A 23,027-nucleotide genomic window follows, 5' to 3' on the forward strand; every position below is an offset into this window, starting at 1 on the left:
TGGAGGAAGAGCGTGAGTAGGGAGTGATCACGGGGAGTTCATGCTTTTGCTTCAGACCTTTAGCTCCACGTTCAGAAAGACCTTTGCCGCAGTAGAAGGAAGTGGGCAGAGCTCAGGAAAGAAGCCACGATTACCAAGACCTGAGACCTACATGGCCAATCATCCTAAGCGTCCGCTGGATGGGGAGCTCGGACAGATACGTCAGTTACAGCGCACAGCCATGAGCAAATGAGGAAATAACTTTCACATTCGTCAGGATCTTGAGAAATTGGCACAGTTGAAGAATCTGCAGATTTCAGGGGTTAAACAAATAATGAAAGTATTTTTCAACCAACTGCCTCAAACTAAATTGCCCGTTTTTGAACTGTTGTCTGGAACGCGTTGGAGCGTTCATCAGTTTTTGCCTTCTGAAAGTTGAAATCTGAGTTTGAATGAAGTGACGTTATGGAAAGATAGTGTAACCAATCCATGTCATAGTTTAATTTGTTTTTCCACTTCATTCTCATTCAATATCAGAAGCAAATATTTCACAAGTTAGAGAGGAAGTAATCAGCATATGAGGGAGTGATCGTGGGGAGCAGATAACTGATCACTTTCTCCAGAATCCCAGTGCTGCTACAGATAGTCCAACTGCAAGACTCTGATACCTAAGTTAACTTAAATGTCACCTGCCAGACTGAAGCAGGTAATGACTGTGGAGTTTGAGGGGCCTGGGTAATTTGAGCTGTTTAGAAGTGGCACATTAAAACTGACGTGCAGTGAAATCTTAGAGTTGTATTGTATAGAAATGGGTCTAGTTAGATGTTGAGCAAAAGATGGACGTTCAGCTCAACATAGTTGAAATTTTTCTTTGAAGGACAATTTGTAACTCACATCAGATTGACATGCAATTTCAAAGGACTTATCAATTCTAAGGGAATAAGAAAGACCAACAGCAGACCAAAAATTCAGGAGAAAAAGAACCCAGTGGTACACTTTAAGCAAAGCATCCTAGAATACCGCAGATCTCAAGCAGAATGCCTACCAAGCTTATTTTTCAGGCTGAATTTGAAGAATCAGCTTTCAGAGACCCCAAAAAGAGACCTTTACTTCGAAGGCCATCAGACAGCTGGCTCTGTACCAACTGGAGAGATGGTGCCCATGATTCCAGGAGTGATCAGGATGCCTCTGATCCACTCGAGTGTTGACTGAGAAGTCACCTGAATCCCGTGACTGATGGCACCAGCTACAGCCATGGCTTTGAACATCTGAAGCAAAGAGATGTGCAAACAAAAGAAAAATTCTGCTTTTCTCATCGTGTTTCTTAATATCATTCAAGGTACAGGCACTAGATACAGGATTTGTTCATTTATCATGAACCACATTTCTCAAAGCAAATTTAAAAGACCTCCTAATGGCCTCAAAAATCACTCTGGAATATGTGTTTGATCTGTTGTCAAGAAAAGCAAAATTTTAAAGAAATCCCACAATAAAAAAGCGTATCTCTAAACATCTGTTGTATGAAGAAATAGCAAAATAGACTGTGGCCTCATAGTCCATAAATTGTAGATTATTGATCCAGCCCCTCAGTGTCCCTGGAGCCAGGTTATTGCAGTTGAGATGTCCAGAGACTCAGCCCGACCCTCTTCCAGTTGTTTGAAAGACATTTGATCGTTGCCTTCCTCTCCCGCCAGATACCTCAGAACCTGACTTGCTTTCTATTCATGTTCAAAATCTAAGAAGGAGCGTCTCCAAAGAAAGTAGATAAGAGGAGCTCGGTTCTGCCTGTGCATGAGCCACTGAGGAGACCCACTGCCGGTGTGACTCTCTCACCTGTTCAGCATGCGGGTCTGTCCAACTCACCACCTACCACCCAATTGGGCACAACCGACAGAGGCATCCTTGTTGTCCCTGAGAAGGAGCTGGCTGCTTCTAGAATTTTAAATCAACCCTTACCTGTTCCTCCTAAAACAATCCACCCAGTCACCCAGTGAAGCGAAGCAGGAGAAACCTCAAGACAGGTTACTTCTCACCAAAGCCCATGGGAACAGAGCTTGTCTCGGAGACTTTTCTCCTGCTTAGAACTGCACCCTGTGCCTTATCTACTTAATCTTTCTCCCTTTCTTTCTTTCATTTTGAGCTGTCTTTTCCCTTGGATTCATGCCAGGGACATCTCTTACGAGAGGGTTTGAAACTGTTCTATCACGCAGTTAGGTGAAAACTAAAACCTATGGACTAGAGGACTCACTCCCGTTTCTCTTTCCCAGGGACATCCTGGGCAAGGGGGACCCAGAGGACCGCCTGGCTATGATGGCTGCAACGGAACGAGGGGAGACGCCGGCCCGCAGGGACCCTCCGGTTCTGGGGGCTTCCCTGGCTCTCCTGTGAGTATCGGCAGGCACGTGCTGTTCGGGGGTCAGCTCTAGAATGTGGAAGGCTGGCCCTGGTCGGCAGAAATGAATGAAAGTTGCCGTATGCTGAGCTCTCTTCCTGGGGCCTAGAAGGCCGGCTCAGGACCCTTTAAGGCGTTGTCTTAGAGAAACTTGTGAAGGAGGGTGAGTTGCCTCCTGTTCACTTGACAGGAGGGCCGTGCAGGCATGTACGTGCTAAGCCTGCCTTTTACACCCTGAGGAGAAATTGCTCCTCTCTCCTTCGTCAGTGCTCAGGATGAAGAGCACCTCTCTGCTGAGCTTTCTTACATATATCCAGGCATGATTTCCCTGGATTCAAATAAATTCGTTTTCCATATTGATTCTTTAAACGTTAGATAGGAAATAATTGGTTTGGTTTATGTTGTTCACCCCTCAGTCTCCTGAGAGTCACTTCATTGTCTCCCACGCTTCCATTCAAATAACAGTGAATAACAGTGAAATAAAAAGCTTGAAACTTGACAAAAATTCTCTATTAGTCACCATCTTTATTAGATTCTAAAATTCATCGTGGCATAAAGAGCAATGACAGTTTCCAACATAGACAGTATAGGAATTTCTTTATTTTAATGAAAGAACTTTCATATATTATTCTAGTTCGTGTCCTCATTTCGTTTTCAGGGTGTTTGCAAAGAATCTTGAAATACTTTTTGGCAGTGTATTGCTACCCTCTTACCCCTAAGATATTGCAAATTCAGGGTTATACTAACATTTTATTTGGTTAACTTTTTCTTTAAAAAAAGCATTTTTAAGATGGGAGAAGGGCAGTCATAAACACCCCTTCCCTGTGTTTCCCCAAAGCTAATCAGTTCCTTGTCATACTTACACCTCTGCTTTCACGTTCCTCCTCATTGGCTGTTTCTTTCTCATGTGGTTCAACTTTTCAGTAGGTTACATCATGTTCTCGTCTATTCTAACATCATAGCTTTCATTATCAATAAATATAGCGTTACTTTAAAATGTTGGGTTTTTATGTAGGTGTTAAAAGACATTTGCACATGGACATGTGGACGCGTATCGTGTATATTGACACAATTCCAGTTTTAAAGAATGACCAGCATCTGTCCCACAAATGGTGCTGAAGAATATACGTGTTAATATTTTCAGTATGCTAATGCCTAAGAAAACACATAATCATGTTATTACAGAGAAAAATAACATGTTGGTGTACTCAAGGATTCATTTACTGAGCATTCGTTTGAGTTTTTGAGAATAATTTAAACTCTAGGAAGTATTTCCATTTTAACTTTGAATAAAGATGCTGCTGGGTAAATATGAAAGTAAAAGTCTCACCTCTGTGGTTGAATGTAGTAACTGATGTTCAGAATAACCTAAGGAAGCCATAAGAACAATTAAACATCGCCCATAAAAGTCACTATTTAATCATCCAAATGACTACACTGAATGTTAATTGACTTTTTTTTTGTTTTTCTCTTTCTATCATATATATGCTAATTTAGGGACCCCAAGGACCCAAAGGGCAAAAAGGTGAACCTTACGCGCTGTCTAGCGAGGACCGAGACAAATACAGGGTGAGTTTGCTAGAGATGGGAGACGTGATTAAGGGGTCCAGTGTAAGCTCCGAGTGATAAAGTTAATTTCCAGGTGAACTCTGAGGTGTAAGAATGAATGAAGTGGAGGAATGCGTAGGATGATGGAATCATCCAAATCATGGTCCATTTAAAAGGATGTTTTCAGTCTCATGCTTCGTGTGGCTGCATCCCTCTCCCACATTCACAATCCTACAGATAAGAAGTCATGAACATTATCAAGTCCTTTTGGGGCTGGTGCACTTGATGTACTTGCAATAAAATGTGACAAAATCTGAAGATGCGCAACAGCTCTTGATATTATTTCTTCTCAATTAGGGTGAACCTGGGGAGCCTGGATTGGTCGGCTTCCAGGTAAGTTTTATTTTTATTAGAGAAGATTCCAAACAAAACTTCAAGCACTCAGAACTCCAAATGCCAGCCTCCTGTCTTACAAGCCTTCTTCTGTTGCCTGTCCGTAGGGGCCTCCCGGCCGCCCCGGGCCTGTGGGACCGATGGGGCCTGTTGGAGCTCCGGGGAGACCAGTAAGTAGCAGGTGCATGTGCTCGCTCTTGGACCACTGTCAGCGCACCCCTAGAGGTGTAGCTTCTTTAACTGTTGATGCAGGTGGAAGCTTCCTGCTACAGCTCTGCTGCTTGGGCTCACTATAGAAAACGGCAAGACAAAATGGGTCAGCTCAGCCCTTGCACACGTTTGGCTGCCATCAAGGTTGAAGAGTAAGGACTTGAGATTTGTGGTCACCAGATCACTGCCAGCTGTGTCAAATTTTGACTTGGTCCTGGCTGGGGGCGCCTTCCAGCCATGCACAAGCTCTGTCAGCCCCACACCTGTCCAGCTGACAAGGGACCTGTCATCCCTGGGCAAACAGACCAAAGTCCAACAGGTCAATAAAGAGGAAATGGACTCTGCTGGGCATGGCCATCATAGCAGGTGTACCACACCAGGGCATGGCCGTCATAGCAGGTGTACCACACCTGGGCATGGCCATCACAGCAGGTGCATGACACCTGGGCATGGCCATCATAGCAGGTGTACCACACCAGGGCATGGCCGTCACAGCAGGTGCATCACACCTGGACATGGCCGTCACAGCAGGCGTACCACACCTGGGCATGGCCATCATAGCAGGTGCATCAGACATGGGCATGGCCGTCACAGCAGGTGCATCACACCTGGACATGGCCGTCACAGCAGGCGTACCACACCTGGGCATGGCCGTCACAGCAGGCGTACCACACCTGGGCATGGCCGTCACAGCAGGCGTACCACACCTGAGCATGGCCGTCATAGCAGGTGCATCACACCTGGGCATGGCCGTCACAGCAGGCGTACCACACCTGGGCATGGCCGTCATAGCAGGTGCATCACACCTGGGCATGGCCGTCATAGCAGGCGCATCACACCTGGACATGGCCGTCACAGCAGGCGCATCACACCTGGACATGGCCGTCACAGCAGGCGTACCACACCTGGACATGGCCGTCACAGCAGGTGTACCACACCTGGGCATGGCCGTCACAGCAGGCGTACCACACCTGGGCATGGCCGTCATAGCAGGTGCATCACACCTGGGCATGGCCGTCATAGCAGGTGCATCACACCTGGGCATGGCCGTCATAGCAGGTGCATCACACCTGAGCATGGCCGTCATAGCAGGCGCATCACACCTGGGCATGGCCGTCATAGCAGGTGCATCACACCTGGGCATGGCCGTCATAGCAGGTGCATCACACCTGGGCATGGTCATTATAGCAAGTGAGATATTGGACATCAATTAACAAAACGGCCTTAGTACCCTACCTGAGTGGCAGTCTAAAGGTGTTCCCTCCCCCCTGAAAATCAAATGGTAGAGTAAGGTGTGACAGGACAAATACTCGGATGAAGGAGGGCTGGCTGCAGGGAGGGGAGAGGAGGAGAAAGGGGAGTTCCCAGTGCGCGCGCAGCCCTCAGGCCACTCCCACCACCACACAAGGGACCCAGGAGATGAACTGGCTCCTGCAAGGTTTCTGACTCTCTCACTCCCACATTTTTTAGTAGTAAGACAAATAGACCTTAAATTACAAAGAGAGATTTTAGCTACAGGTGAGCGAGACCTCACAGCAAACCATTGCTGAAGACTGGGGGAGGCCGTCCAGGGAGGCTGTGGTCTCAGTTTCCTGACAGATAATGAGAAACGATGGAGACACGTGTGTTCAGGAAGATTCAGTCATATAACCATTGAGAGAGGGTGCTCCTCAGTTTCCTTCAGGCTGTGGCTAATAATAATCATTGATTTTGTTTCTGTAAAGCAAGTTTCCATGGTGCTGTGAAAGTCATTTTTGCCAGTAGCCCTCTGGCTGTGAAAGATTTGGCCAAATAGAATGAAACAAGACTTATATGACTAGAGATTCTCTGCTCTCCTACTGAGCACAGTTGTTGGCTTACAGCACACCTACCACATGGTTTGGAGGTTTTATTCTTTAAACACGCAGTTCAGGGAAATCTGAGACAATAGATTGTACCTGCTGTGTCTTTAGCTGATCTGACAGCTTCAGGTTCCTCCTGTGGGCCATTAAAATCGCCCGCAGTCCCCCGCCTGTCCACTTCTGTGTACTTAAGCACAGTTATACTTCACATGCATTTTTAAAACTTCTTCCTGAGTGTGGCGTTGATACTGAATGCTTTGCAGAAAGACACGTGGTGCTATTTGCGGGCAGACTTTCAACCCTGCGGTACTGGCCTGTAGATTAATTCTGCCTGTGAACATTTGCTGACCCACCAGCAAAAAGTGCTAGGCAGTGCGCCATGGGGACCCCAGAGGAAGTCAGGAGAAACGGTCTGTGCAGTGACAGGCCTGGGACTTTGCAGAGGGCCTACAGGAAACGCGACTGGGACACAGGTGACGTCCTAAGTCTAAACTCAGAGAAGCAAACCAGACATAGCTGTGCGTGGACAACAGCAAATCCCGAGATCTGGGCCTGACCGCAGTCGTCTGCCCTCCAGCCTTTCCTGCCCGCCAAGACAAACGCATGGGGACCCCCTGTACATGCTGCACAGGGTTCTAAATTTACAGTGGGTGGCTCTCCCAGAGCTTTCTAGCAGATGTTATCTGGGTCCTGAGATAAAGAAAACAGTTTACAGATTTCTTTGTATTTGTGCAGGGACCGCCTGGACCCCCTGGACCAAAAGGACAGCAAGTAAGTTGGTTGCTGGGGAGGGAGGGGACTCAGGTATTCGTGGAGATCTTTCTTGACCATAGAACCACTTGGTTGACAACTGTGTATTGTTTATTTCACGATGAGGACCATCTTGTAGGTTTTTAAGACAACGTTATAAACTCCAAAGATAAACCCAGTGGTCACCTGGAGTAGCTGGTGCGTTAAATAAGTGGTTATGTTGAGCCATTTGTTGTTTGCAAATTGAGTAACATTCTGTTGTATGAAAATCAAACTGGTGAACTTTTGATCAGAGACCAAGACTTAGGGACAGCTCGTGTTTATCCCTGTGTTAACTTACGAGAATGGACACAATGTAGCCGTGTTTATCCCTGTGTTAACTTACGAGAATGGACACAATGTAGCTGTGTTTGTGTAGGGGAGCTGACGGCCTTCTTCCCTGGATAGAATTAGGATCCACACGGGTCTCATGTCGGCCTCTAGGGATGTAGCCAATGATATTCAAGTCGGGCTAGAGCCCAAAGCTGTACCGTTTCCATCAGAGGAAGATTATTAAGTTGGTTGGAGCACAAAAAAGTAGGTGGCTTGTTAGAACTTGGAGATGCATCTAGGGCTCAGTGTGACCTGTTTGTCCAAGACAGACAGTAGGAGGTTGGAAGGAAGTGTTTGATTAAAACTCGACATGAGTCAGAAGGAGTGGGATATCGCTGCCAACGTTTAAGGACCATTCCGTGGCCTGAACGTGGCTGAGGACATCTCCCAGCCTGCACATTCCCATGCCTGCTCCACGGAAATCCCATCTCTGTGACCTCCTGGGGAATTCAACTGCCGCCACCCCAGGCCCCCAGCTCCCGTCACCTCTGACACGGCTTCCGGCCAGGCCTGGAGCTCGTTAGGCTGCTGCCCCCACCACTGGGCTCCCCACTGTCTAGCAGCCCTGAGCGGGGTGGGAACGGCCCTGAGCCAAGAGAAGCGGATGTAAGACGGAGCAGCCGAGCCCCGAGGTCGCCTCAGATCCCTACTTGGCTGCAACACAAACGGCCCTCACCCCCGACCAGTCACTTCCTGGTGACTTGGGCAACCAGCCGTGAGGCAGAGGGACCACAGGGGCCCAGGCAAATCGCATTGTCATCTAGTCTGGCTGCGTTTCTGTGCTTTGATTTCAGCTCCCAGCCAGGTGGGAAAGAAGCAAAAAAAGCAAAACTTAATTAAAGGCTTTGTTTTTATTTTCAGAAAATATCTGGGCATTGAGGGGAGTAGACAGTATACTACAGAGAGAGATCAGATAGGGCCCCACATGATCCTGTGTCCTGATGGGAATGTAGAGACCCTGGGAAAGAAGCCGAGTTGCCTGGAGGTCAAAGAAAAGAGTACTATTTCTATAACATGCGTGAATTTGCAGTATAGCTTTTCTCATGCGCTTATTTTAGACATTAGGGTGGAGTCACTTCTCCCCTACGTGGCAGCCCCACTCATGAAACCATTAGATACTCGCTTAGTCGCTGAGCCCAGCTTTGTCTCTTAAGCAAAAAGGAAGATGAAAAAGTTGGATAAAACCCAGAGACTCACCATCCCCTAAAATCACGAGAAGGGTAAGAAATGTTTATGTGAAATTAGGATTATCTTCCCCAAATGAGAAAAGACTGAGGCAGAAGAGAGAATGAATGGGATCCAGGGAAAAAAATGGCTGCTCTCCAAATGAAGGTGCAGAACCTGCAGAAGGCTCTGAGATGCTAACCTGCAGAGATGAGGTTCGGGCAATTGAGGGTGAGAAAGACCAGGACTGAGTCTGAGCTCTGCCACTCATGAGCTGTGAGGCCTTGGTCAAAGGGTATGACAGTGTCACCACCTGTGACATCCACACTCATCGTGGGGAGCAGAGGCTTAAAGGGAGAGTGGGCATCTAGCTCAGGCCCTGGGCTGTGTAGTACAGAATCGATAATACAGTCAATTTCTGATCATCAGGGTGTTTGAACAATAGAATATATTTCAAAAAGCAAACTGTTAAATATTCCCAAAGGGGACAGAATAAGTGCTATTAGTCCACTTTTTTTTTTTTGCTGAGGAAGATTTGGCCTAAGCTAACATCTGTTGCCGATCCTCCTCTTTTTGCTTGAGGAAGATTTGCCCTGAGCTAATATCCATGCCCATCTTCCTCTGTTTTTGTATTTGTGTTGCTGCCACAGCACGGCTGCTGCCAAGGGATAGAGGTCTGCCCAGGAACCAAACCCAGGCTGCCACAGCACAGCACGCCAAACTTAACCACTAGGCCACGGTGCTGGCCCTTACTCCATTATTTTTGAGGGTTTGCTTAGAATGTAAAATGCAAATTTTTTAAAAGCACATCTGTGTTAAAAGAGTCACATATGGTTTTTCTGAACCCCAGAATTTTCGTCATTTAGGTTCAGTCTCAGTGAATGCTCAGAATACAGTGTGAAGCATCACCTTCTGCAACTGATACATCGTCTCAGTTTGCTCCTGTTTGTGTAACATGATGTCTGGGCTCAAACCTGTGTTACATTGTTTGTATATGGAAATAGCAAAAGGAAAGTCATTCATTTTTGTCTTTGTGTCAGTTTCTGGGAGGCGAAGCCAGAATGTTATGCCAGGAGGGTAGTCCAGTAAAGTTGCAAATAAATAGGCTTCTTTTTCTAAATAAAAAATTTTGTTTCACTGTGATTATTGACTTTTAAAAACTTACAGAAAGCATTTATCTTTCAGGGCAACAGAGGACTTGGTTTTTATGGAAAAAAGGGTGAGAAGGTAAGGGGAATTTAACAGCTGGAGGGGAGACAGGCCGGGTTTAGTGACTAAGAAATAAATCACTTCGTGACCACGTCGTAGGCTGTTACCTTGAGGCGCTCTGCAGACAGACCATTTGTACAGGAGATAGTCATTTAAAGTGCCAAGTTATGAAACACGCTCCAGTGACAGTTATAGATCAATAAGACAGAGAAAGTCCAGGTTGGCCCTAGACCTGTGGCGGAGACACGACCTCAGCTGTCCTCAGCACCCAGAAAGTCAGGGCATTTCCCCGAGGTGTCTTCTGGCATGGGGAATCCAGAGGTGATCAAGGGGACGAGAGCCACCGACTAGCCCCGAGCCAGCTCAGGTGACGTGGCCAGCTCTGGCTGCTCAGGGCAGGAAAGAGGACCACAGGGACTCTTAGAATTCCCCACAGTGCCAAGATTCAAAGACCACATGGCCTGTGAGAGGGTCACCTGAGACCATGTGAGTGAGAGGCTCAATGTGGCGCCCGCACCCAACGAGCAGAGCCTCCCCAGCACATAACCCCACCACGTTCACCACAAAATTCCGTACCCACCATGAAATGGCTTCATTCCTCCGGCCTCGCTGTTTGCACATTTTCGTTTTGGTTTTCCACGTTGCTTTTTTTTTTTTTTTTTAATTTTTTTAAAGATTTTATTTTTTTTCCTTTTTCTCCCCAAAGCCCCCAAGACATAGTTGTACATTCTTCGTTGTGGGTCCTTCTAGTTGTGCCATGTGGGACGCTGCCTCAGCGTGGTTTGATGAGCAGTGCCATGTCCGCGCCCAGGATTCGAACCAACGAAACACTGGGCCGCCTGCAGCGGAGCGCGCGGACTTAACCACTCGGCCACGGGGCCAGCCCCTTCCACGTTGCTTTTTGATTGAACAGCACACTAAACAGAATCCAGCGCTGCTCAGGTCTGAAGAGAAACGACTTTGTTCTTTGTATTAATATCATAGAAAAAAACTACAAAAGAAAAGCATCGGAAGATCCAAACACATAAAAATATAAACTTCTGTACAATGAAATATAGCAAAATAGTAAAATAACATGAAAAGAAGAAAACTTTGGGAAGAAATCTTTGGGCAGAATGGAGAGTAGTCACATTAGATAGAGTAGAAATGAAATTAATGTCTGTAATCTACAAAGAGCTTATTCAAGTATTGATAAAAACATCAAGGTCCCCATAGGTAAAGGGCAGAGGAGCAGTTAGGTGTCTTGTAGGTGTCATCTTAGTGGACGCTCAGAACACACTGAGGGGGCCACTTTCTGCAGCTGATCCTTCATCTCAGTTTGCCCGTGTTCACATTATGTGATGTCTGGGCTCAAGCTTGCATTCTATAGTTTGTATGTGGAAATAGCAAAAGGAAAGACAGTAACTTTCTTTTTGTGTTGATGAGTTCCCAGGAGGTGAAGCCAGCATGTTGTGCAAGGATCGCTGTCCAGTAATGTTGCAGATCGATAGATTTCACCTTCTGTGCACCACATAGAAAAGTGTTTCTCGCTAATGATAAAATGCAAATGAAAGCAATCTTGAGATATCATACTTATTAAAGAGGCTGCTTCATATTATATAAAAACATCCTTACCTGGTGAAGTAGTATGAAACTGGAGTAGCCTTTCATTTCCTAGGCATTTCTTATATCTTGGTCCCAATCTTGGAAAGCAATAGAGTAATTCCTATCAAGAACCATAAAGACATTTAGCCTCAGACCTGGTAACTTCCTGGTATAGAAATTCATCGTGAGGAGATAATTCCACAGAAGTAAATGCAGCCCCAAGTTGTCAACAACCTAAACAGCTTTTATGCATACATTCTAAAGGATTATTAGTGCAAGTAAGATACAAATAATTTGATATCATGATCATTTTATTTTGTCATATGTTTTTTGTTTCATGTTATGATTATAACACTACAAAATTGGTGTGTGTGTGATAAGTAATATGCAAAGATAAAAAGAGCAGTTTGTGGTGGGATCGTGCTTTTATTCAAGCTTGCTGGTGTCTTCTCAGTTTAAAGACCACTGCTTTGCTAAACCATTCACAGGGCGACATGGGCCAGCCAGGACCCAATGGGCTTCCATCAGATACCCACCATGCCATCATCGGGCCCACGAAGGAAGTGTTCCACCCAGATCAGTATAAGGTAAAGGGCTTTCACCAACATTGACTGTATTCCCAGTTGAACTAAAAAAAGGAGAAGAAAAAAGGTAACTGTCTTCAATCTTATTCAAAGTAGAAAAGGCCTCTCCACCAAATTGGCAAATTGTGCGTGAAAGCACTGTTCACAGTCATATATGTGCACCAGTCCATCATCTTAAATACTTGTGATGAATTTGAAACAACACAAAAATCCATTAAAATATGTCAAATCTATCCTTAAGTACACAAGTCCCTAGTGTAGACATGGGTGACGGTCAGAGCGTGAATCAAAGCCAGGTCACGGAACTAGCTGAGCAAAATGTTGTATCCTGCAAAGTTTAGTCTTTGCTGACACAGAGCACTATTCTCAGTTTTTTGGGATTAAAGTCAGTTTTCTGACCCTTATAATTTCTATTAATGTTCATTTGATTAAAAACATACTCTTGGAGCCTGAAATAAAAGTCCAATCCTGCTCTTCCAGTGACTCGCTCACGCAGACCACCTAACCTCCCTACCCCTCCGTGTTCCTTGTGTCGGGTAAAGACAGTCATACTGACCTGGTGTGGCTGCCGAGGGGGTTACAGGGGCACAGGTGAGGTCGAAGGTCGGGCACCGACAATCCAAGGAACCAAAACAACCCAAACAGAGAATGGAATTCCCATCTCTCAAGTCTCTGTCCAGATGAGGTTTGGGTGCCCGGTTGTGGGTGGGAGCGGGCAGGCTGGTGCACTGAGGCAGGGAATCAGCGGCCTGGGAGGTGGCCGGTGTGAGGCAGCAGTGCCAGGGATAAGTATGTCAGAAGCAGGTGGTTGTGTGTTGGCTGAGTTCAGAGCAGGACGTCCCTGGACAGGCAGGAGGGGGGCTCCACTGAGTCATCAGGGTGGGGACCAGGAGGGACTCTGGCCCCTGGTGGTGATCTGACCATCAGCCAGGTGGGGCCTCTGTCCAGTTTCAGGGCAGGAGCAGAGGATGGATCGAGGCCAGAGCAGGTCCCATCCACGCTGAGATGCTCAAGCTTCTGAAACAGATTTCCTTCATTATGTGCTACCAAGAGGGGGTGGGTTCGGAGCTGGGGCCTCGCCAGCCTGCAGGGGGCAGTCCTGGGTGCAGGGGTCCCCGTGCTGTCCTAGCAGCGATGGGGAAAAGGACCAGGCCTGTAACATTTCTTTCCCCATTTTAGACCAAGAGAAGTGAAACTAATAGATCATATAAAATTGACATTGCTTTCTAAAGCCTTGGGGTTTTAATATGTTCCAAAAGTGCCTTTTCCTCAGAGCAATCTCCTAATACTATTTTATTAAATGAACGTTACCATTACAGACTTTCCCCTGGGCGTATCTCCCACCACCAGGATGTTGATAAATACCTGCAGCTGTGGGGTAAAGGAAACCTCACAGAGAGAAGAGAGACAGCCTTGCAATTGTGGCAAAAATAATGCATGATTTAACTTATATTATGAAAATCCAGAAGAAATAGCACATATTTTCCCTTGAATTTTGAAACCGCAAAATTTAGGAGTCGTTTGTTACAATTAATTTCTAATCACTGTTTACAGTTTTATTAAATATTTTCACCTCTTACCGTAAACCCTGGTCGATTTTGAATATTACTATTCTCGAATTAATGACATGCCTTATTTTTCATTTTCTTCACAGGGTGAAAAAGGAAGTGAGGGGGAACCAGGAAGACAAGTAAGTCGAGCCATAAAGATGCTCTTCTCCCCATGGCTCCCAGGTTCTCGGTGGTCCTGTTGCGAGGATGGAGCGTGCAGGGGTGGGAATGATGCCCCACCTCTGGGTTTCCAGTCCGTTTGTCTACAGCGAGAAAGTGTTCTCATTTATTTTTACACTTTTCTTCAGAAGTTTTAGAATGCCTTCCTTTTTGCATAGTAAACATCGGTTGATCAACGTTTTCTTAAGTTCATAAAATGAACCTAAGCACTTTAAAAGAGAGGATGTGTGGATGGAAGGGCTGGGCAGCTTCGATGGTGGCTTCTGTTGTGGGGCTCTAGCCGCGGTGTCACACTGCGCTCGCTTTAATCCTCGTCCTGCCTGCCCTGTGTTCCCAGATCTCCCCATCGTCACTTACTGCATGACCATGATAGGTGACGTCCCGGATAGGTGATAACCCAGGCAGACTCGCAGACTGCCCGTGACTCTGTCGTTATGTGGAGCTCGCGTGGAGAACAAGAGGCAGGCCGGCCACGGTCGGGGCGGGAAGAGCTAGAACCCCTGAGGAGGGAAAGGCTGACGTGTGGGGCTCTCTGTGTTCTCTCCTAGGGCATTTCCTTGAAGGGAGAAGAAGGCATCATGGGCTTCTCTGGAGCGCGGGTAAGCCACGCATCTTGTCACTGCAGATCGCTTTGCTTTGTTTTAAATAGACTTTACTTTTCACAGCAGTTTTAGGTTCATAGCAAAGTTGAGCCAAAAGTACAGAGGTTTCCCGTGCCTTCCCTGCCCTCCCACACACACGCACAGCTTCCCTCACTATCAATGCCCCGCACCAGGGCAGTCCTCGGGCCTCGGTCAATGAGCCTATGTTGATTGACACTTCATTATCACCCAATAACTGTGGTTTTTAGTCGGTGCCCATCCATTTGGAGGAGAGTGGGAACGGAACACAAACATTTCCCCTTGTATTAGTTGGGCTAAATTAACTTGTGGTAACAAAAATGTAGACTGCCTCCAACACAAGGAGTTGGTTTCTTGTTGTCCTAAGAGTCCAACGAAGTGGGATGGGGGTGGGAGTGGGGGTGTCTGCTCCCGAGGAGAGTCGGCCACCTGTGGCCCCCATACCCTGGGACAGACCGCCTTCTTCAGAGGGTAGCCTCCAATGACACCTGCCACTTCTGCCCTCCCTCTGTCGGCCAGGACTCGGTCACTGGCCAAACCTAGCGCAAGTGAGCTGGGCAGTGTGGCCAGAGCCACAGGCCAGGAAGAGGAGAAAGTGGCCTTGCGGTGACCACCTGGTAGCCACTACCACTCAAGAGACATGTTGTAGTCTCTGAAAATCAGCACAGAGACTCGTGACAACATCAGAGCACAGGCCAGTTTATCTCTTTGCCACTCTTACGCTACCATCTTTACGGATTTCTCCACGTTTCTTTGAGCGGTAGACAGGATGCGTTATCGCTCGATAGTTTTAGTGTCGCTAAAAGGCCCCATCTCCTTTAGAAAATAAAAGGAGTCTTTGGATGGTTTTGACACTTTCGTAGTGAAGTACTTTATTTGAGTCAATGTCAGGTGCCATAACAGTGCCCTCTGGGAAACGTTGCTGCATCTGCTGAGCTGTTACTGTTTCTCTTTTCTGTTCTTCCCAGGGTGCCCCTGGCTTCGATGGTGAAAAAGGCTCACCAGGACAAAAAGTAAGTTTGTTGCGTAAAATGCAGTGTGTTCCAGGCTGAAGACATCTTACAAAGGTCAAATATGAAGACTGTGATATCCTAGGAAAGGAAAATAGCCCCAGAAAAAACATTTAAAACTTTCCCTACATTTGCAGTAGCGTAAATGGTGCTTCCTCCCAGATCACGCGCAGTGCTTCAGTCAGACCGTTTACCTTTTTCCTCGTCTTTACAGTGGTTCTCGCCGCGCAGGCTTCCCATCGTCCAGCCCCAGCAGCACAGCTTCTGTACCAGGCTCACCTCCCCCTCTGCGTCACTGTGGGGCATTCTCGGAGAGACTGTCCACGTGGTGACCAAGGGTCCACCTACATTTTCTACATATTGATCTCGCACATTTTGACACTTCGTTTATCTTCAATGAGACCCAATTAGTTATTTTTATCCTGTGTTCTATGACCAGATTTTTGGCAGTTTTTTTTAGAAGAAAATGTTATGTGAGAAATGTATTATGAATCTGGATCAGGCTTAGAATTGTCTGAACACTAGGTCATATGAGAGAGTATGGAAATGGATTTTTTTTGATTAATGGTTTATTTATTATTTTCACTATTCGTTGTTTTTACTATTTCAGTGATAGAATTTATGGCTCACCTCCTTCCCATCGCAGACCCCTAGCACTCTTCCCAGAGGCACCCACTGTTAGTAGCTCTGTGGGTGTTGTTTCATAAGTGGTAGCATTTATATGCATACAATGTAACAGCAGAAAGTAAACATTATGCATGCCGCTCTGCCACATGTCTTTCTCAGGCAGTGCACCTTAGAGTTGGTTCTGCGTCAGCATGTCAGCACGTACACATCTACCTGGTTCTGTTAACAAGCTGTGCAGCTTTGCAGTAAATGGGTGTAACTGTAGCTGCTTACTGAGCCCCTAGCAGGGTTTCTAGCTGCTTGCTGTTTCCAGCAATCATGCGGTCAACATTGTGGTACTCACATCTTGGTGCCCATGGGCTAGTATTTCCCTAATTCAGTCCTTGTAGGTCCACAGAAATAGACTTTTTAAAAACTTAATTCAGCCTCCGTCATGGCTCCACTGAATCCTGTCCTTGGCTCCATCACAGGATGGCAGTGTGACATCTGGAAAACCGTAAGGACACAGCTAGTGAGCAGTAGGGTTCATCAGTCCCCCTGCAGGGAGTTTTGCTGTTTGTCCTGGGCCTACAGATGGACCTGGCCTCCCAGGTTCGATGTCTGACCTCTGCTGGCTCTAGGCACACGCCGTGTGAACCTCGTGCTCTGGTTTTGACCACCCACAATTGAGCACCAATCTTCATTCCTTCCTGCAGCCTCAGTCGGTCTTAGTCTTCCCGTTCCTGTCCTTTTCTCCTAAACTCAGGTCAGGGACGACACCGAGGTTTGCCCGAATTGTAGCCATCTTCTCCTAACGTTAGTAAGGGATAGGAGTATCCGCAAAGACAGCACGCACGCCTGGTGGACAGCCGTCCATGCTACACCCCAACCAAAGGCCAAGCGGCTGGATTCTAGTTTAAGGATGACAATAAGCGGGTGCTGTAAAGAGACAGAGGACTAAAGCGAGCATTAACATTTAAAAGTAAGCCGTTTCCACCTGCCCCACGTAATTAAAGTGCTACTGCTAATATTTTGCCCACCATGTGCCAGTGAGTCATAATTATGATCTGTTTTTCTACACCCAACACTAGGGAGATACAGTGTTTTTAAAGTGCTGTTCAACACAGCTGCCCCTAGACCTCAGAAGTTAGTGAAGGACAAGATGCCCAGCAGGCACTGACCACCTGGGGCCTCTAACTGCTGAGGCCCAGATGTTAGGATCGAAGGCTCACGTCTTCCAGCTTGCTTTCTGCACTTGCGATAAGCGGGGAAGACGCGGGTACTTCTGGTTAAGTGGGACGTCTCAGTGGCTGCGGGGAATGGTTTGCTCGACTATACAGGTAGAAAATGCCCAGGACATGTACACAGGGCTGAGCCACCCCGCTCGTCGGCAGCTAATGCACTGCAGGCGTGCCTCGCGTGCACACACAGCTGAGTCGTCCTCCTTGCCAGTAGCAGACATGTCTGCATGCGTTACCCACCTGGCCAAGCTGCCATTACTCCCCAACTAACTTTTCAGTTGTACCCACAGACTGGTTTTATGATGAAAATGGAACCAGAAACCAACAGCAGCTCCAAGGACCAACTGTGAGCACCAGCTTAAAAACGCATCCAAACGGGATGAGCCAAAAAAGAGAAGATTCTGGGAAAGAGCCTTGTTGGCCCCTCCCTCATTCCTACCGAGGTTGATGGAACTGCCATTCGTTCTGTTCATTTGAACTTTTTCTAAAAGGGAATGGGGAAGTGTGTTTTATCCATTTGGTTATAGTAAACTCTCTGAAAAATGAGAGATTGTTTCCCCTCCTTTTTCTAGGAGAAACATATTTTTAGTATCTAAGCAAAAGCTTTTCACAGCCTAGAGTCACTTAAAATAGTGTTCATTGAGACCTCGTCTCCTCTGAGGACTAATGGCAACCCCGGTGTGATGTCATCAGGAGCCCTCCCTCTGTCAGTGGGACTGTTGCACTGTCAAAACTGCTCAGGACTCAGAGGAGGTGGCATTGACACCGGGTGTAACAGGAGGTGACTGATTCTCACCAGCTGCCCATGCGGGAAGGTTGGTGATGGCCATGTAGTTATCTCTGGAAAGCTCCACGTGGAGACACCTGGTTTCAGACTGGGTTCTTTTATTGAAAGCTCCCTGGCTTCCATTCTCGCATGCCAAATTCTATTTCATTTTCAGGCTGGCAGTTTCTTTGTGGAGGTGCCCCTGTTGTGAGCACATTTCTTATACCCAATACATCCTGATTGACACTGCTCAGCCACTGAAGTGGGAAAGGGTGCAGTAAACAAATGAAGATCAGGGAGATGAGCGTCTCGGTCACACTACTGACCACAGGAAACTGTTTTAAGCACTTGAGAAGTATACATGTCCCTATAGGCATCTGATTATAAATTCTCTTTATCTCTTTGTTATAGCCAGTCCCTAAAGACTTCTGCCTAATGATTTTCCCGAGCTTAGTTTGGGCTGTTTCTACCCTTGAAAAAGATAAAATTGACTACTTCTAAAATTCTACAATCAGAACTTCAAATAATTACAGTCGAATTAGTGATTGTGTTATTAAATTTGAGGGGACAGGAAGAGAGGAATCTATACTTTCGAAGCACTTGATAATTATTCATTCTAAAATAGACATTTATCTGAGCGTCACTTTCCTGACTTCAGTTCTCTGAATGCTGAGGGTGCTGTGACACGCTTCTTAGCAGGAGCTCAGGAACCCCCAGCTGGTCCTTCCTAGGATTGTGGTTTCCAGCACCACCCTGGGTAGCACCCTCAGATAATTCCTCCTTGACCACACCCCCTTGTTACCTGCCCCCTGTTGTGATGTCTGTCACACAGAAACACAAAGGGGACAGTTCAGATCATTGTTTTGATTCTTGGGATCTGCACTGTTGCGGTTCCAGCTGCCAGTGCTCTGAGATGAGCTGTGAGTACAGACTTTTCCCTTTACTCTGCTGAGTTATACATACTACGTAATACCCAACCCCCAGACCCCCATCAATTCATCTGCTGCCAAGAACTCACAGGGAAACTTCTAGATCATTATTATGGCTATCGAGGCTCCAGACTATTGGGGTTCTAGCTGCCAATAGTCTCAGAGGCATCCTGAGTGCTATTGAATTTTTCCCCTTTCTCCAATTGGTTTTACGTAATACCCAGTTAATTCCAAACTGTTCAGACATATTTCAAAACTGTTGGAGCTATTTTGGCTTAATCAACACAGTGGTAAGCACTTGGTAATTGGAGATGCTTGTTATTGCTTGTTGATGATGTCACTGCACTCTGAGCGAGGCCTGGGTGGCCCAGAATGATGAGATTTGACAGAATCCAGTGCCTTGTTTGAACTGGGTTGTTATGTCAGCGCTGGACACAGCTCAGCCTGAATGCCTGCTTACCAACCCCCCAGTCACTGGCAAGCTCTTCGAGGACTCCTAGCCTAGCCTAGCCTAGCCCATGAGATGGCCTCGAAAGAGGAGGTCATTTTTAAAGATTGGCACCTGAGCTAACAACTGTTGCCAATCTTTCTTTTTTTTCTGCTTTTTCTCCTCAAATCCCCCCAGTACATAGTTGTATATTTTATTTGTGGGTCCTTCTAGTTGTGGCAGATGGGACACCGCCTCAGCATGGCCTGATGAGTGATGCCACGTGCGTGCCCAGGATCCGAACCAGTGAAACCCTGGGCCGCCAAAGCAGATCGTGTAAACTTAACCACTCAGCCATGGGGCTATCATTTTTTAAATCATTTTTAATATCAGAGAAATTTGCCTTCACTTTTGAATCTTCAGCTCCACCTAGTGTGAAAGAAAGTCAGTTTAAATCATAGACCCACAATGAAAAAACTCAAAATTAAGCCAATCTTAGTTCATTCTAAACCACGTGACTTTCAGTATGCATGCTCCTAGATTTCAAAATATCCTGTAAAATAATTAATGTACTTTTTTTATACCATTGGCACCTGGCCTTCTGAATTTTGAGGGCCTTACTGTACCTATTCTTTAGCAAGAGGGAATATTTCTAGATTTTTGAGAAGCTTTGTACATCTGTCCAGATATGACATGTCTCATAAGGGTACACTTTCTCTTTCGATAATATTCAAGGGAATTTGAAAGCAATAATTAGCATTAGAGTTTTTTTTTTTTTTTTGCCATTTTTCCTACTACGTGCCTTGCAGTAGGTCTTTTTACATTGACAAATCTAGGAGATCTGAAAGCTTCCTCCACACACATTTCTCTCTCAATCCCTAGATTTGGGAAGTTCTCTTCAGTTATTTCGTAGAGCACACTTTCTGCTCCATTTTCCTTTTCCACGCCCTCAGGAATTCCAATGATTCTTAAGTTGCATTTTCTCATTGAGTCAGCTAGTTCTCGGAGATTTTCTTCAGTTTTTTTAATTCTTAGTTCTCTTTCTTCCTCTGTCTGGAGCCATTCAGCCTGTCTGTCTTCAATTATGCTAATTTGCTCCTCTATGGTGTCTACACGGGCATTCAGGGAGTCTGTATTCTGTTTTATCTGATCCATTGTATCTTTCATCTCTAGTATTTCTGATTGATTCTTCTTTATAGTTTCAATCTCTTTTGTGAAGTAACTCCAGAACTCGTTGACTTGTTTCTCTATATTTCCCTTTACCTCATTGAGTTTTTTGATGATAGCTGCTCTGAACTCATTTTCACTTAGTTTACCTATTTCCAAGTCCTCAGGACTTAATTCTGTGTTTTTATTGTTTTCTTGTGGACTGGAGCTTTTATAAATTGCTGGCTGGTAGAGGAGCGGCTTTTGCACATGATGCTATTATTCAGTTGCAGTTACAGCCTGTCGCCACTAGATGGGGGCCGAGAGCCACGTGTTCTGAGCCCTCCGCCTTCAGCCACGTTGGCGGCGTGCAGCACGGGCTGGGGGAGGAGGGGCACTTTCTCTCGCCTGCAGAGCTGGATTCTAATCACCTCTCGCTCTCTGATTTCCCAGGGCCCTGGCTTGATGGGATCCCCCCACACAAAAGCTTTCCCCCGTTAGAGGGTTTCCACTGCACAGCGGTGGGAGTCCTGAATGATAACAGGGACACGGGGCCACCCACCCCCTCCTTCCCACACCCGCAGCAGCGATCCCAGTCTCTAGGGGCGGGAGTGAAGTTCTCTCCTACCCTGTTGCAGCTCTTCCAACAGCAGCTCCAGCCTCTCCGCCCTCCGTTGTTTGGCTGCTGTGGGTCTCTGACGATTTGTGTTATTAGGATTTTTTTTTTGGTTGGAAAGCAGTTGCTCTTTTTGGTTGTAATTTGGAGGGGAGAGAGTCCCAGTTGAGCTCACGCCACCATGTCGCTGACATCATTTGAGATTTTTTTTTTTTTGAAGAGAAAAAAATTCTAAATTGAAAGGCTCAAATGCTTCTATTTGGTGTTAACTGAGATTTTTCAAAACCATCTTGGGAGAAGGTTTTAATAGATGGATCAGGTTGTCAACGCTCAACCCCACTGCTCAGTCATAAAATCATTGAAGTGGGCAACCGAGCGTTTGTGCCTCCTGAAGTGATGCAGTAGGAAGGACACAGTACCCTCTGTGAATGGTTCTTGCTCAAAAGATGAACCTGAGCCTAATGAAGGCAGTAGATCTAACTAATTCAGAGAAAACATGGGGGCTAGAGGCGCATTCATACCACACCACAGGGTGCAGTGGAGCGAATCCACCACGTAGGATCTTTGCACCACAGATGACCCAGTTTCTTCAAAAGAACAACAAAAAATTGCTAAAAAAGCAGAAAGGAAGAGGAAACTGTTATGAATTAAAAGAGAATTAAGAGATATATCAGCCAAATGTCATATTTGGACTTTGTTTGGATCCTGATTCTAGCAAAACAATTTAAAAAGACATTTTTGAGACCAAAATCAAGGAAAATTGAACATAGACTGGGTAGTAGGTGATTTTAATTAATTATTGTTACTTTTGTTAGACATAATAGTGGTATTGTGGTCCCTTCTTTATATGTCAGAGATAAAAGTAAGCACAGCACATCTTTCCTGCAGGGAAGCAGAGGACTGGATGGTTATCAAGGCCCTGATGGACGCCCGGGACCCAAGGTAAGCTCAGTTTTCACCTGGATGGCCTTCTTTCTTCCCTTTGAGTAATGTCCTGATCACCTCCTGTTCACTCCTGTATAATACAAGATAACCAAACACACAGCACCCAGCACTGGAGATGCAAGATGGACACTCATTTATCAGTCACGTGATCCCAGCCATGGCGAGGAGGTTGCTGCACGCCATGCAGGGCTACGTGGAGGCTGCATGGGGGCCTGCACTGGGAGCACAGTGAACCAGCAGGCATGTGGGAGGCTGACTGTGTAGTAACAAGAGGATGGAGTGCCCCCGTTCCCAAGGGAGGAGATGACTGACTTGTTGAAAGATTCCATGGGCTGGCAGGGAGGGGAAGCCCAGTAGGCTGAGGACCAGGTGGGGCACAGCTGCTCCAGCTGACAGGGGGGCCAGCCAATGGGGAGCCCTTCCTGCTGGGCGGGGGGCATATCTGGTGAGGACAGGGACCTCATGGTTAGGCCTTTTGGGCCTGTGAGGCTCAGAGACGTCAAGGCAGCACACGGAATTGTGGGTCTTACAGCTCAGACGGTATCATGTCAGGGTGCAGTTGCATCACCCCTGTTCAGATACCAACGTCAACACAGAATAGCCTGCCCTGCGGAAGGCACAGTCTCCTGAGACGCCTGGACTTTGCGCCATAGCGTAGTGGAGATGCTGCCTCAGGCACAGTCTGTGCGTTGATCACTCAGAACAGCCGCTCTGCTGAGCAGACAGTCCACATTCAGCTTTGTTCTTTGGGACTATGCATGTTGTCCAAAACTCCAAAAGGCCAGTCTCACATGCTTCTATTTTCCTCTTTTCTTTCTCCAGGGAGAAGTGGGTGACCGAGGCCTGCCGGGACCGCCTGCCTACTCCCCTCATCCTTCCCTGGGGAAAGGTGTGTGCGTGGTTTCTCTTGCATGTGTACATTACATGTGCGTTCTCTTCTGTTAGGGACACGGAGTCATGAACTT

At 46.6% G+C, this 23,027-nt stretch overlaps 1 protein-coding gene across 1 annotated transcript in view; it reads left to right on the forward strand.

Annotated features, from left to right (window-relative positions):
- The window catches only part of COL4A2 (collagen type IV alpha 2 chain), a 191,861-nt gene that overhangs the window by 111,432 nt on the left and 57,402 nt on the right, over positions 1-23,027 (forward strand). The window contains exons 7-18 of the mRNA XM_044779702.2: positions 2,247-2,363; positions 3,869-3,940; positions 4,277-4,312; positions 4,420-4,482; positions 7,099-7,134; positions 9,835-9,876; positions 11,931-12,029; positions 13,681-13,716; positions 14,305-14,355; positions 15,345-15,389; positions 22,006-22,059; positions 22,885-22,951. Of these exons, the coding sequence (XP_044635637.2) occupies positions 2,247-2,363; positions 3,869-3,940; positions 4,277-4,312; positions 4,420-4,482; positions 7,099-7,134; positions 9,835-9,876; positions 11,931-12,029; positions 13,681-13,716; positions 14,305-14,355; positions 15,345-15,389; positions 22,006-22,059; positions 22,885-22,951 (718 nt within the window). The remainder of the gene's footprint in view (positions 1-2,246; positions 2,364-3,868; positions 3,941-4,276; positions 4,313-4,419; positions 4,483-7,098; positions 7,135-9,834; positions 9,877-11,930; positions 12,030-13,680; positions 13,717-14,304; positions 14,356-15,344; positions 15,390-22,005; positions 22,060-22,884; positions 22,952-23,027) is intronic.

Source organism: Equus asinus, chromosome 11 (genome assembly GCF_041296235.1).
Source record: "Equus asinus isolate D_3611 breed Donkey chromosome 11, EquAss-T2T_v2, whole genome shotgun sequence".
NCBI lineage: Eukaryota > Metazoa > Chordata > Mammalia > Perissodactyla > Equidae > Equus > Equus asinus.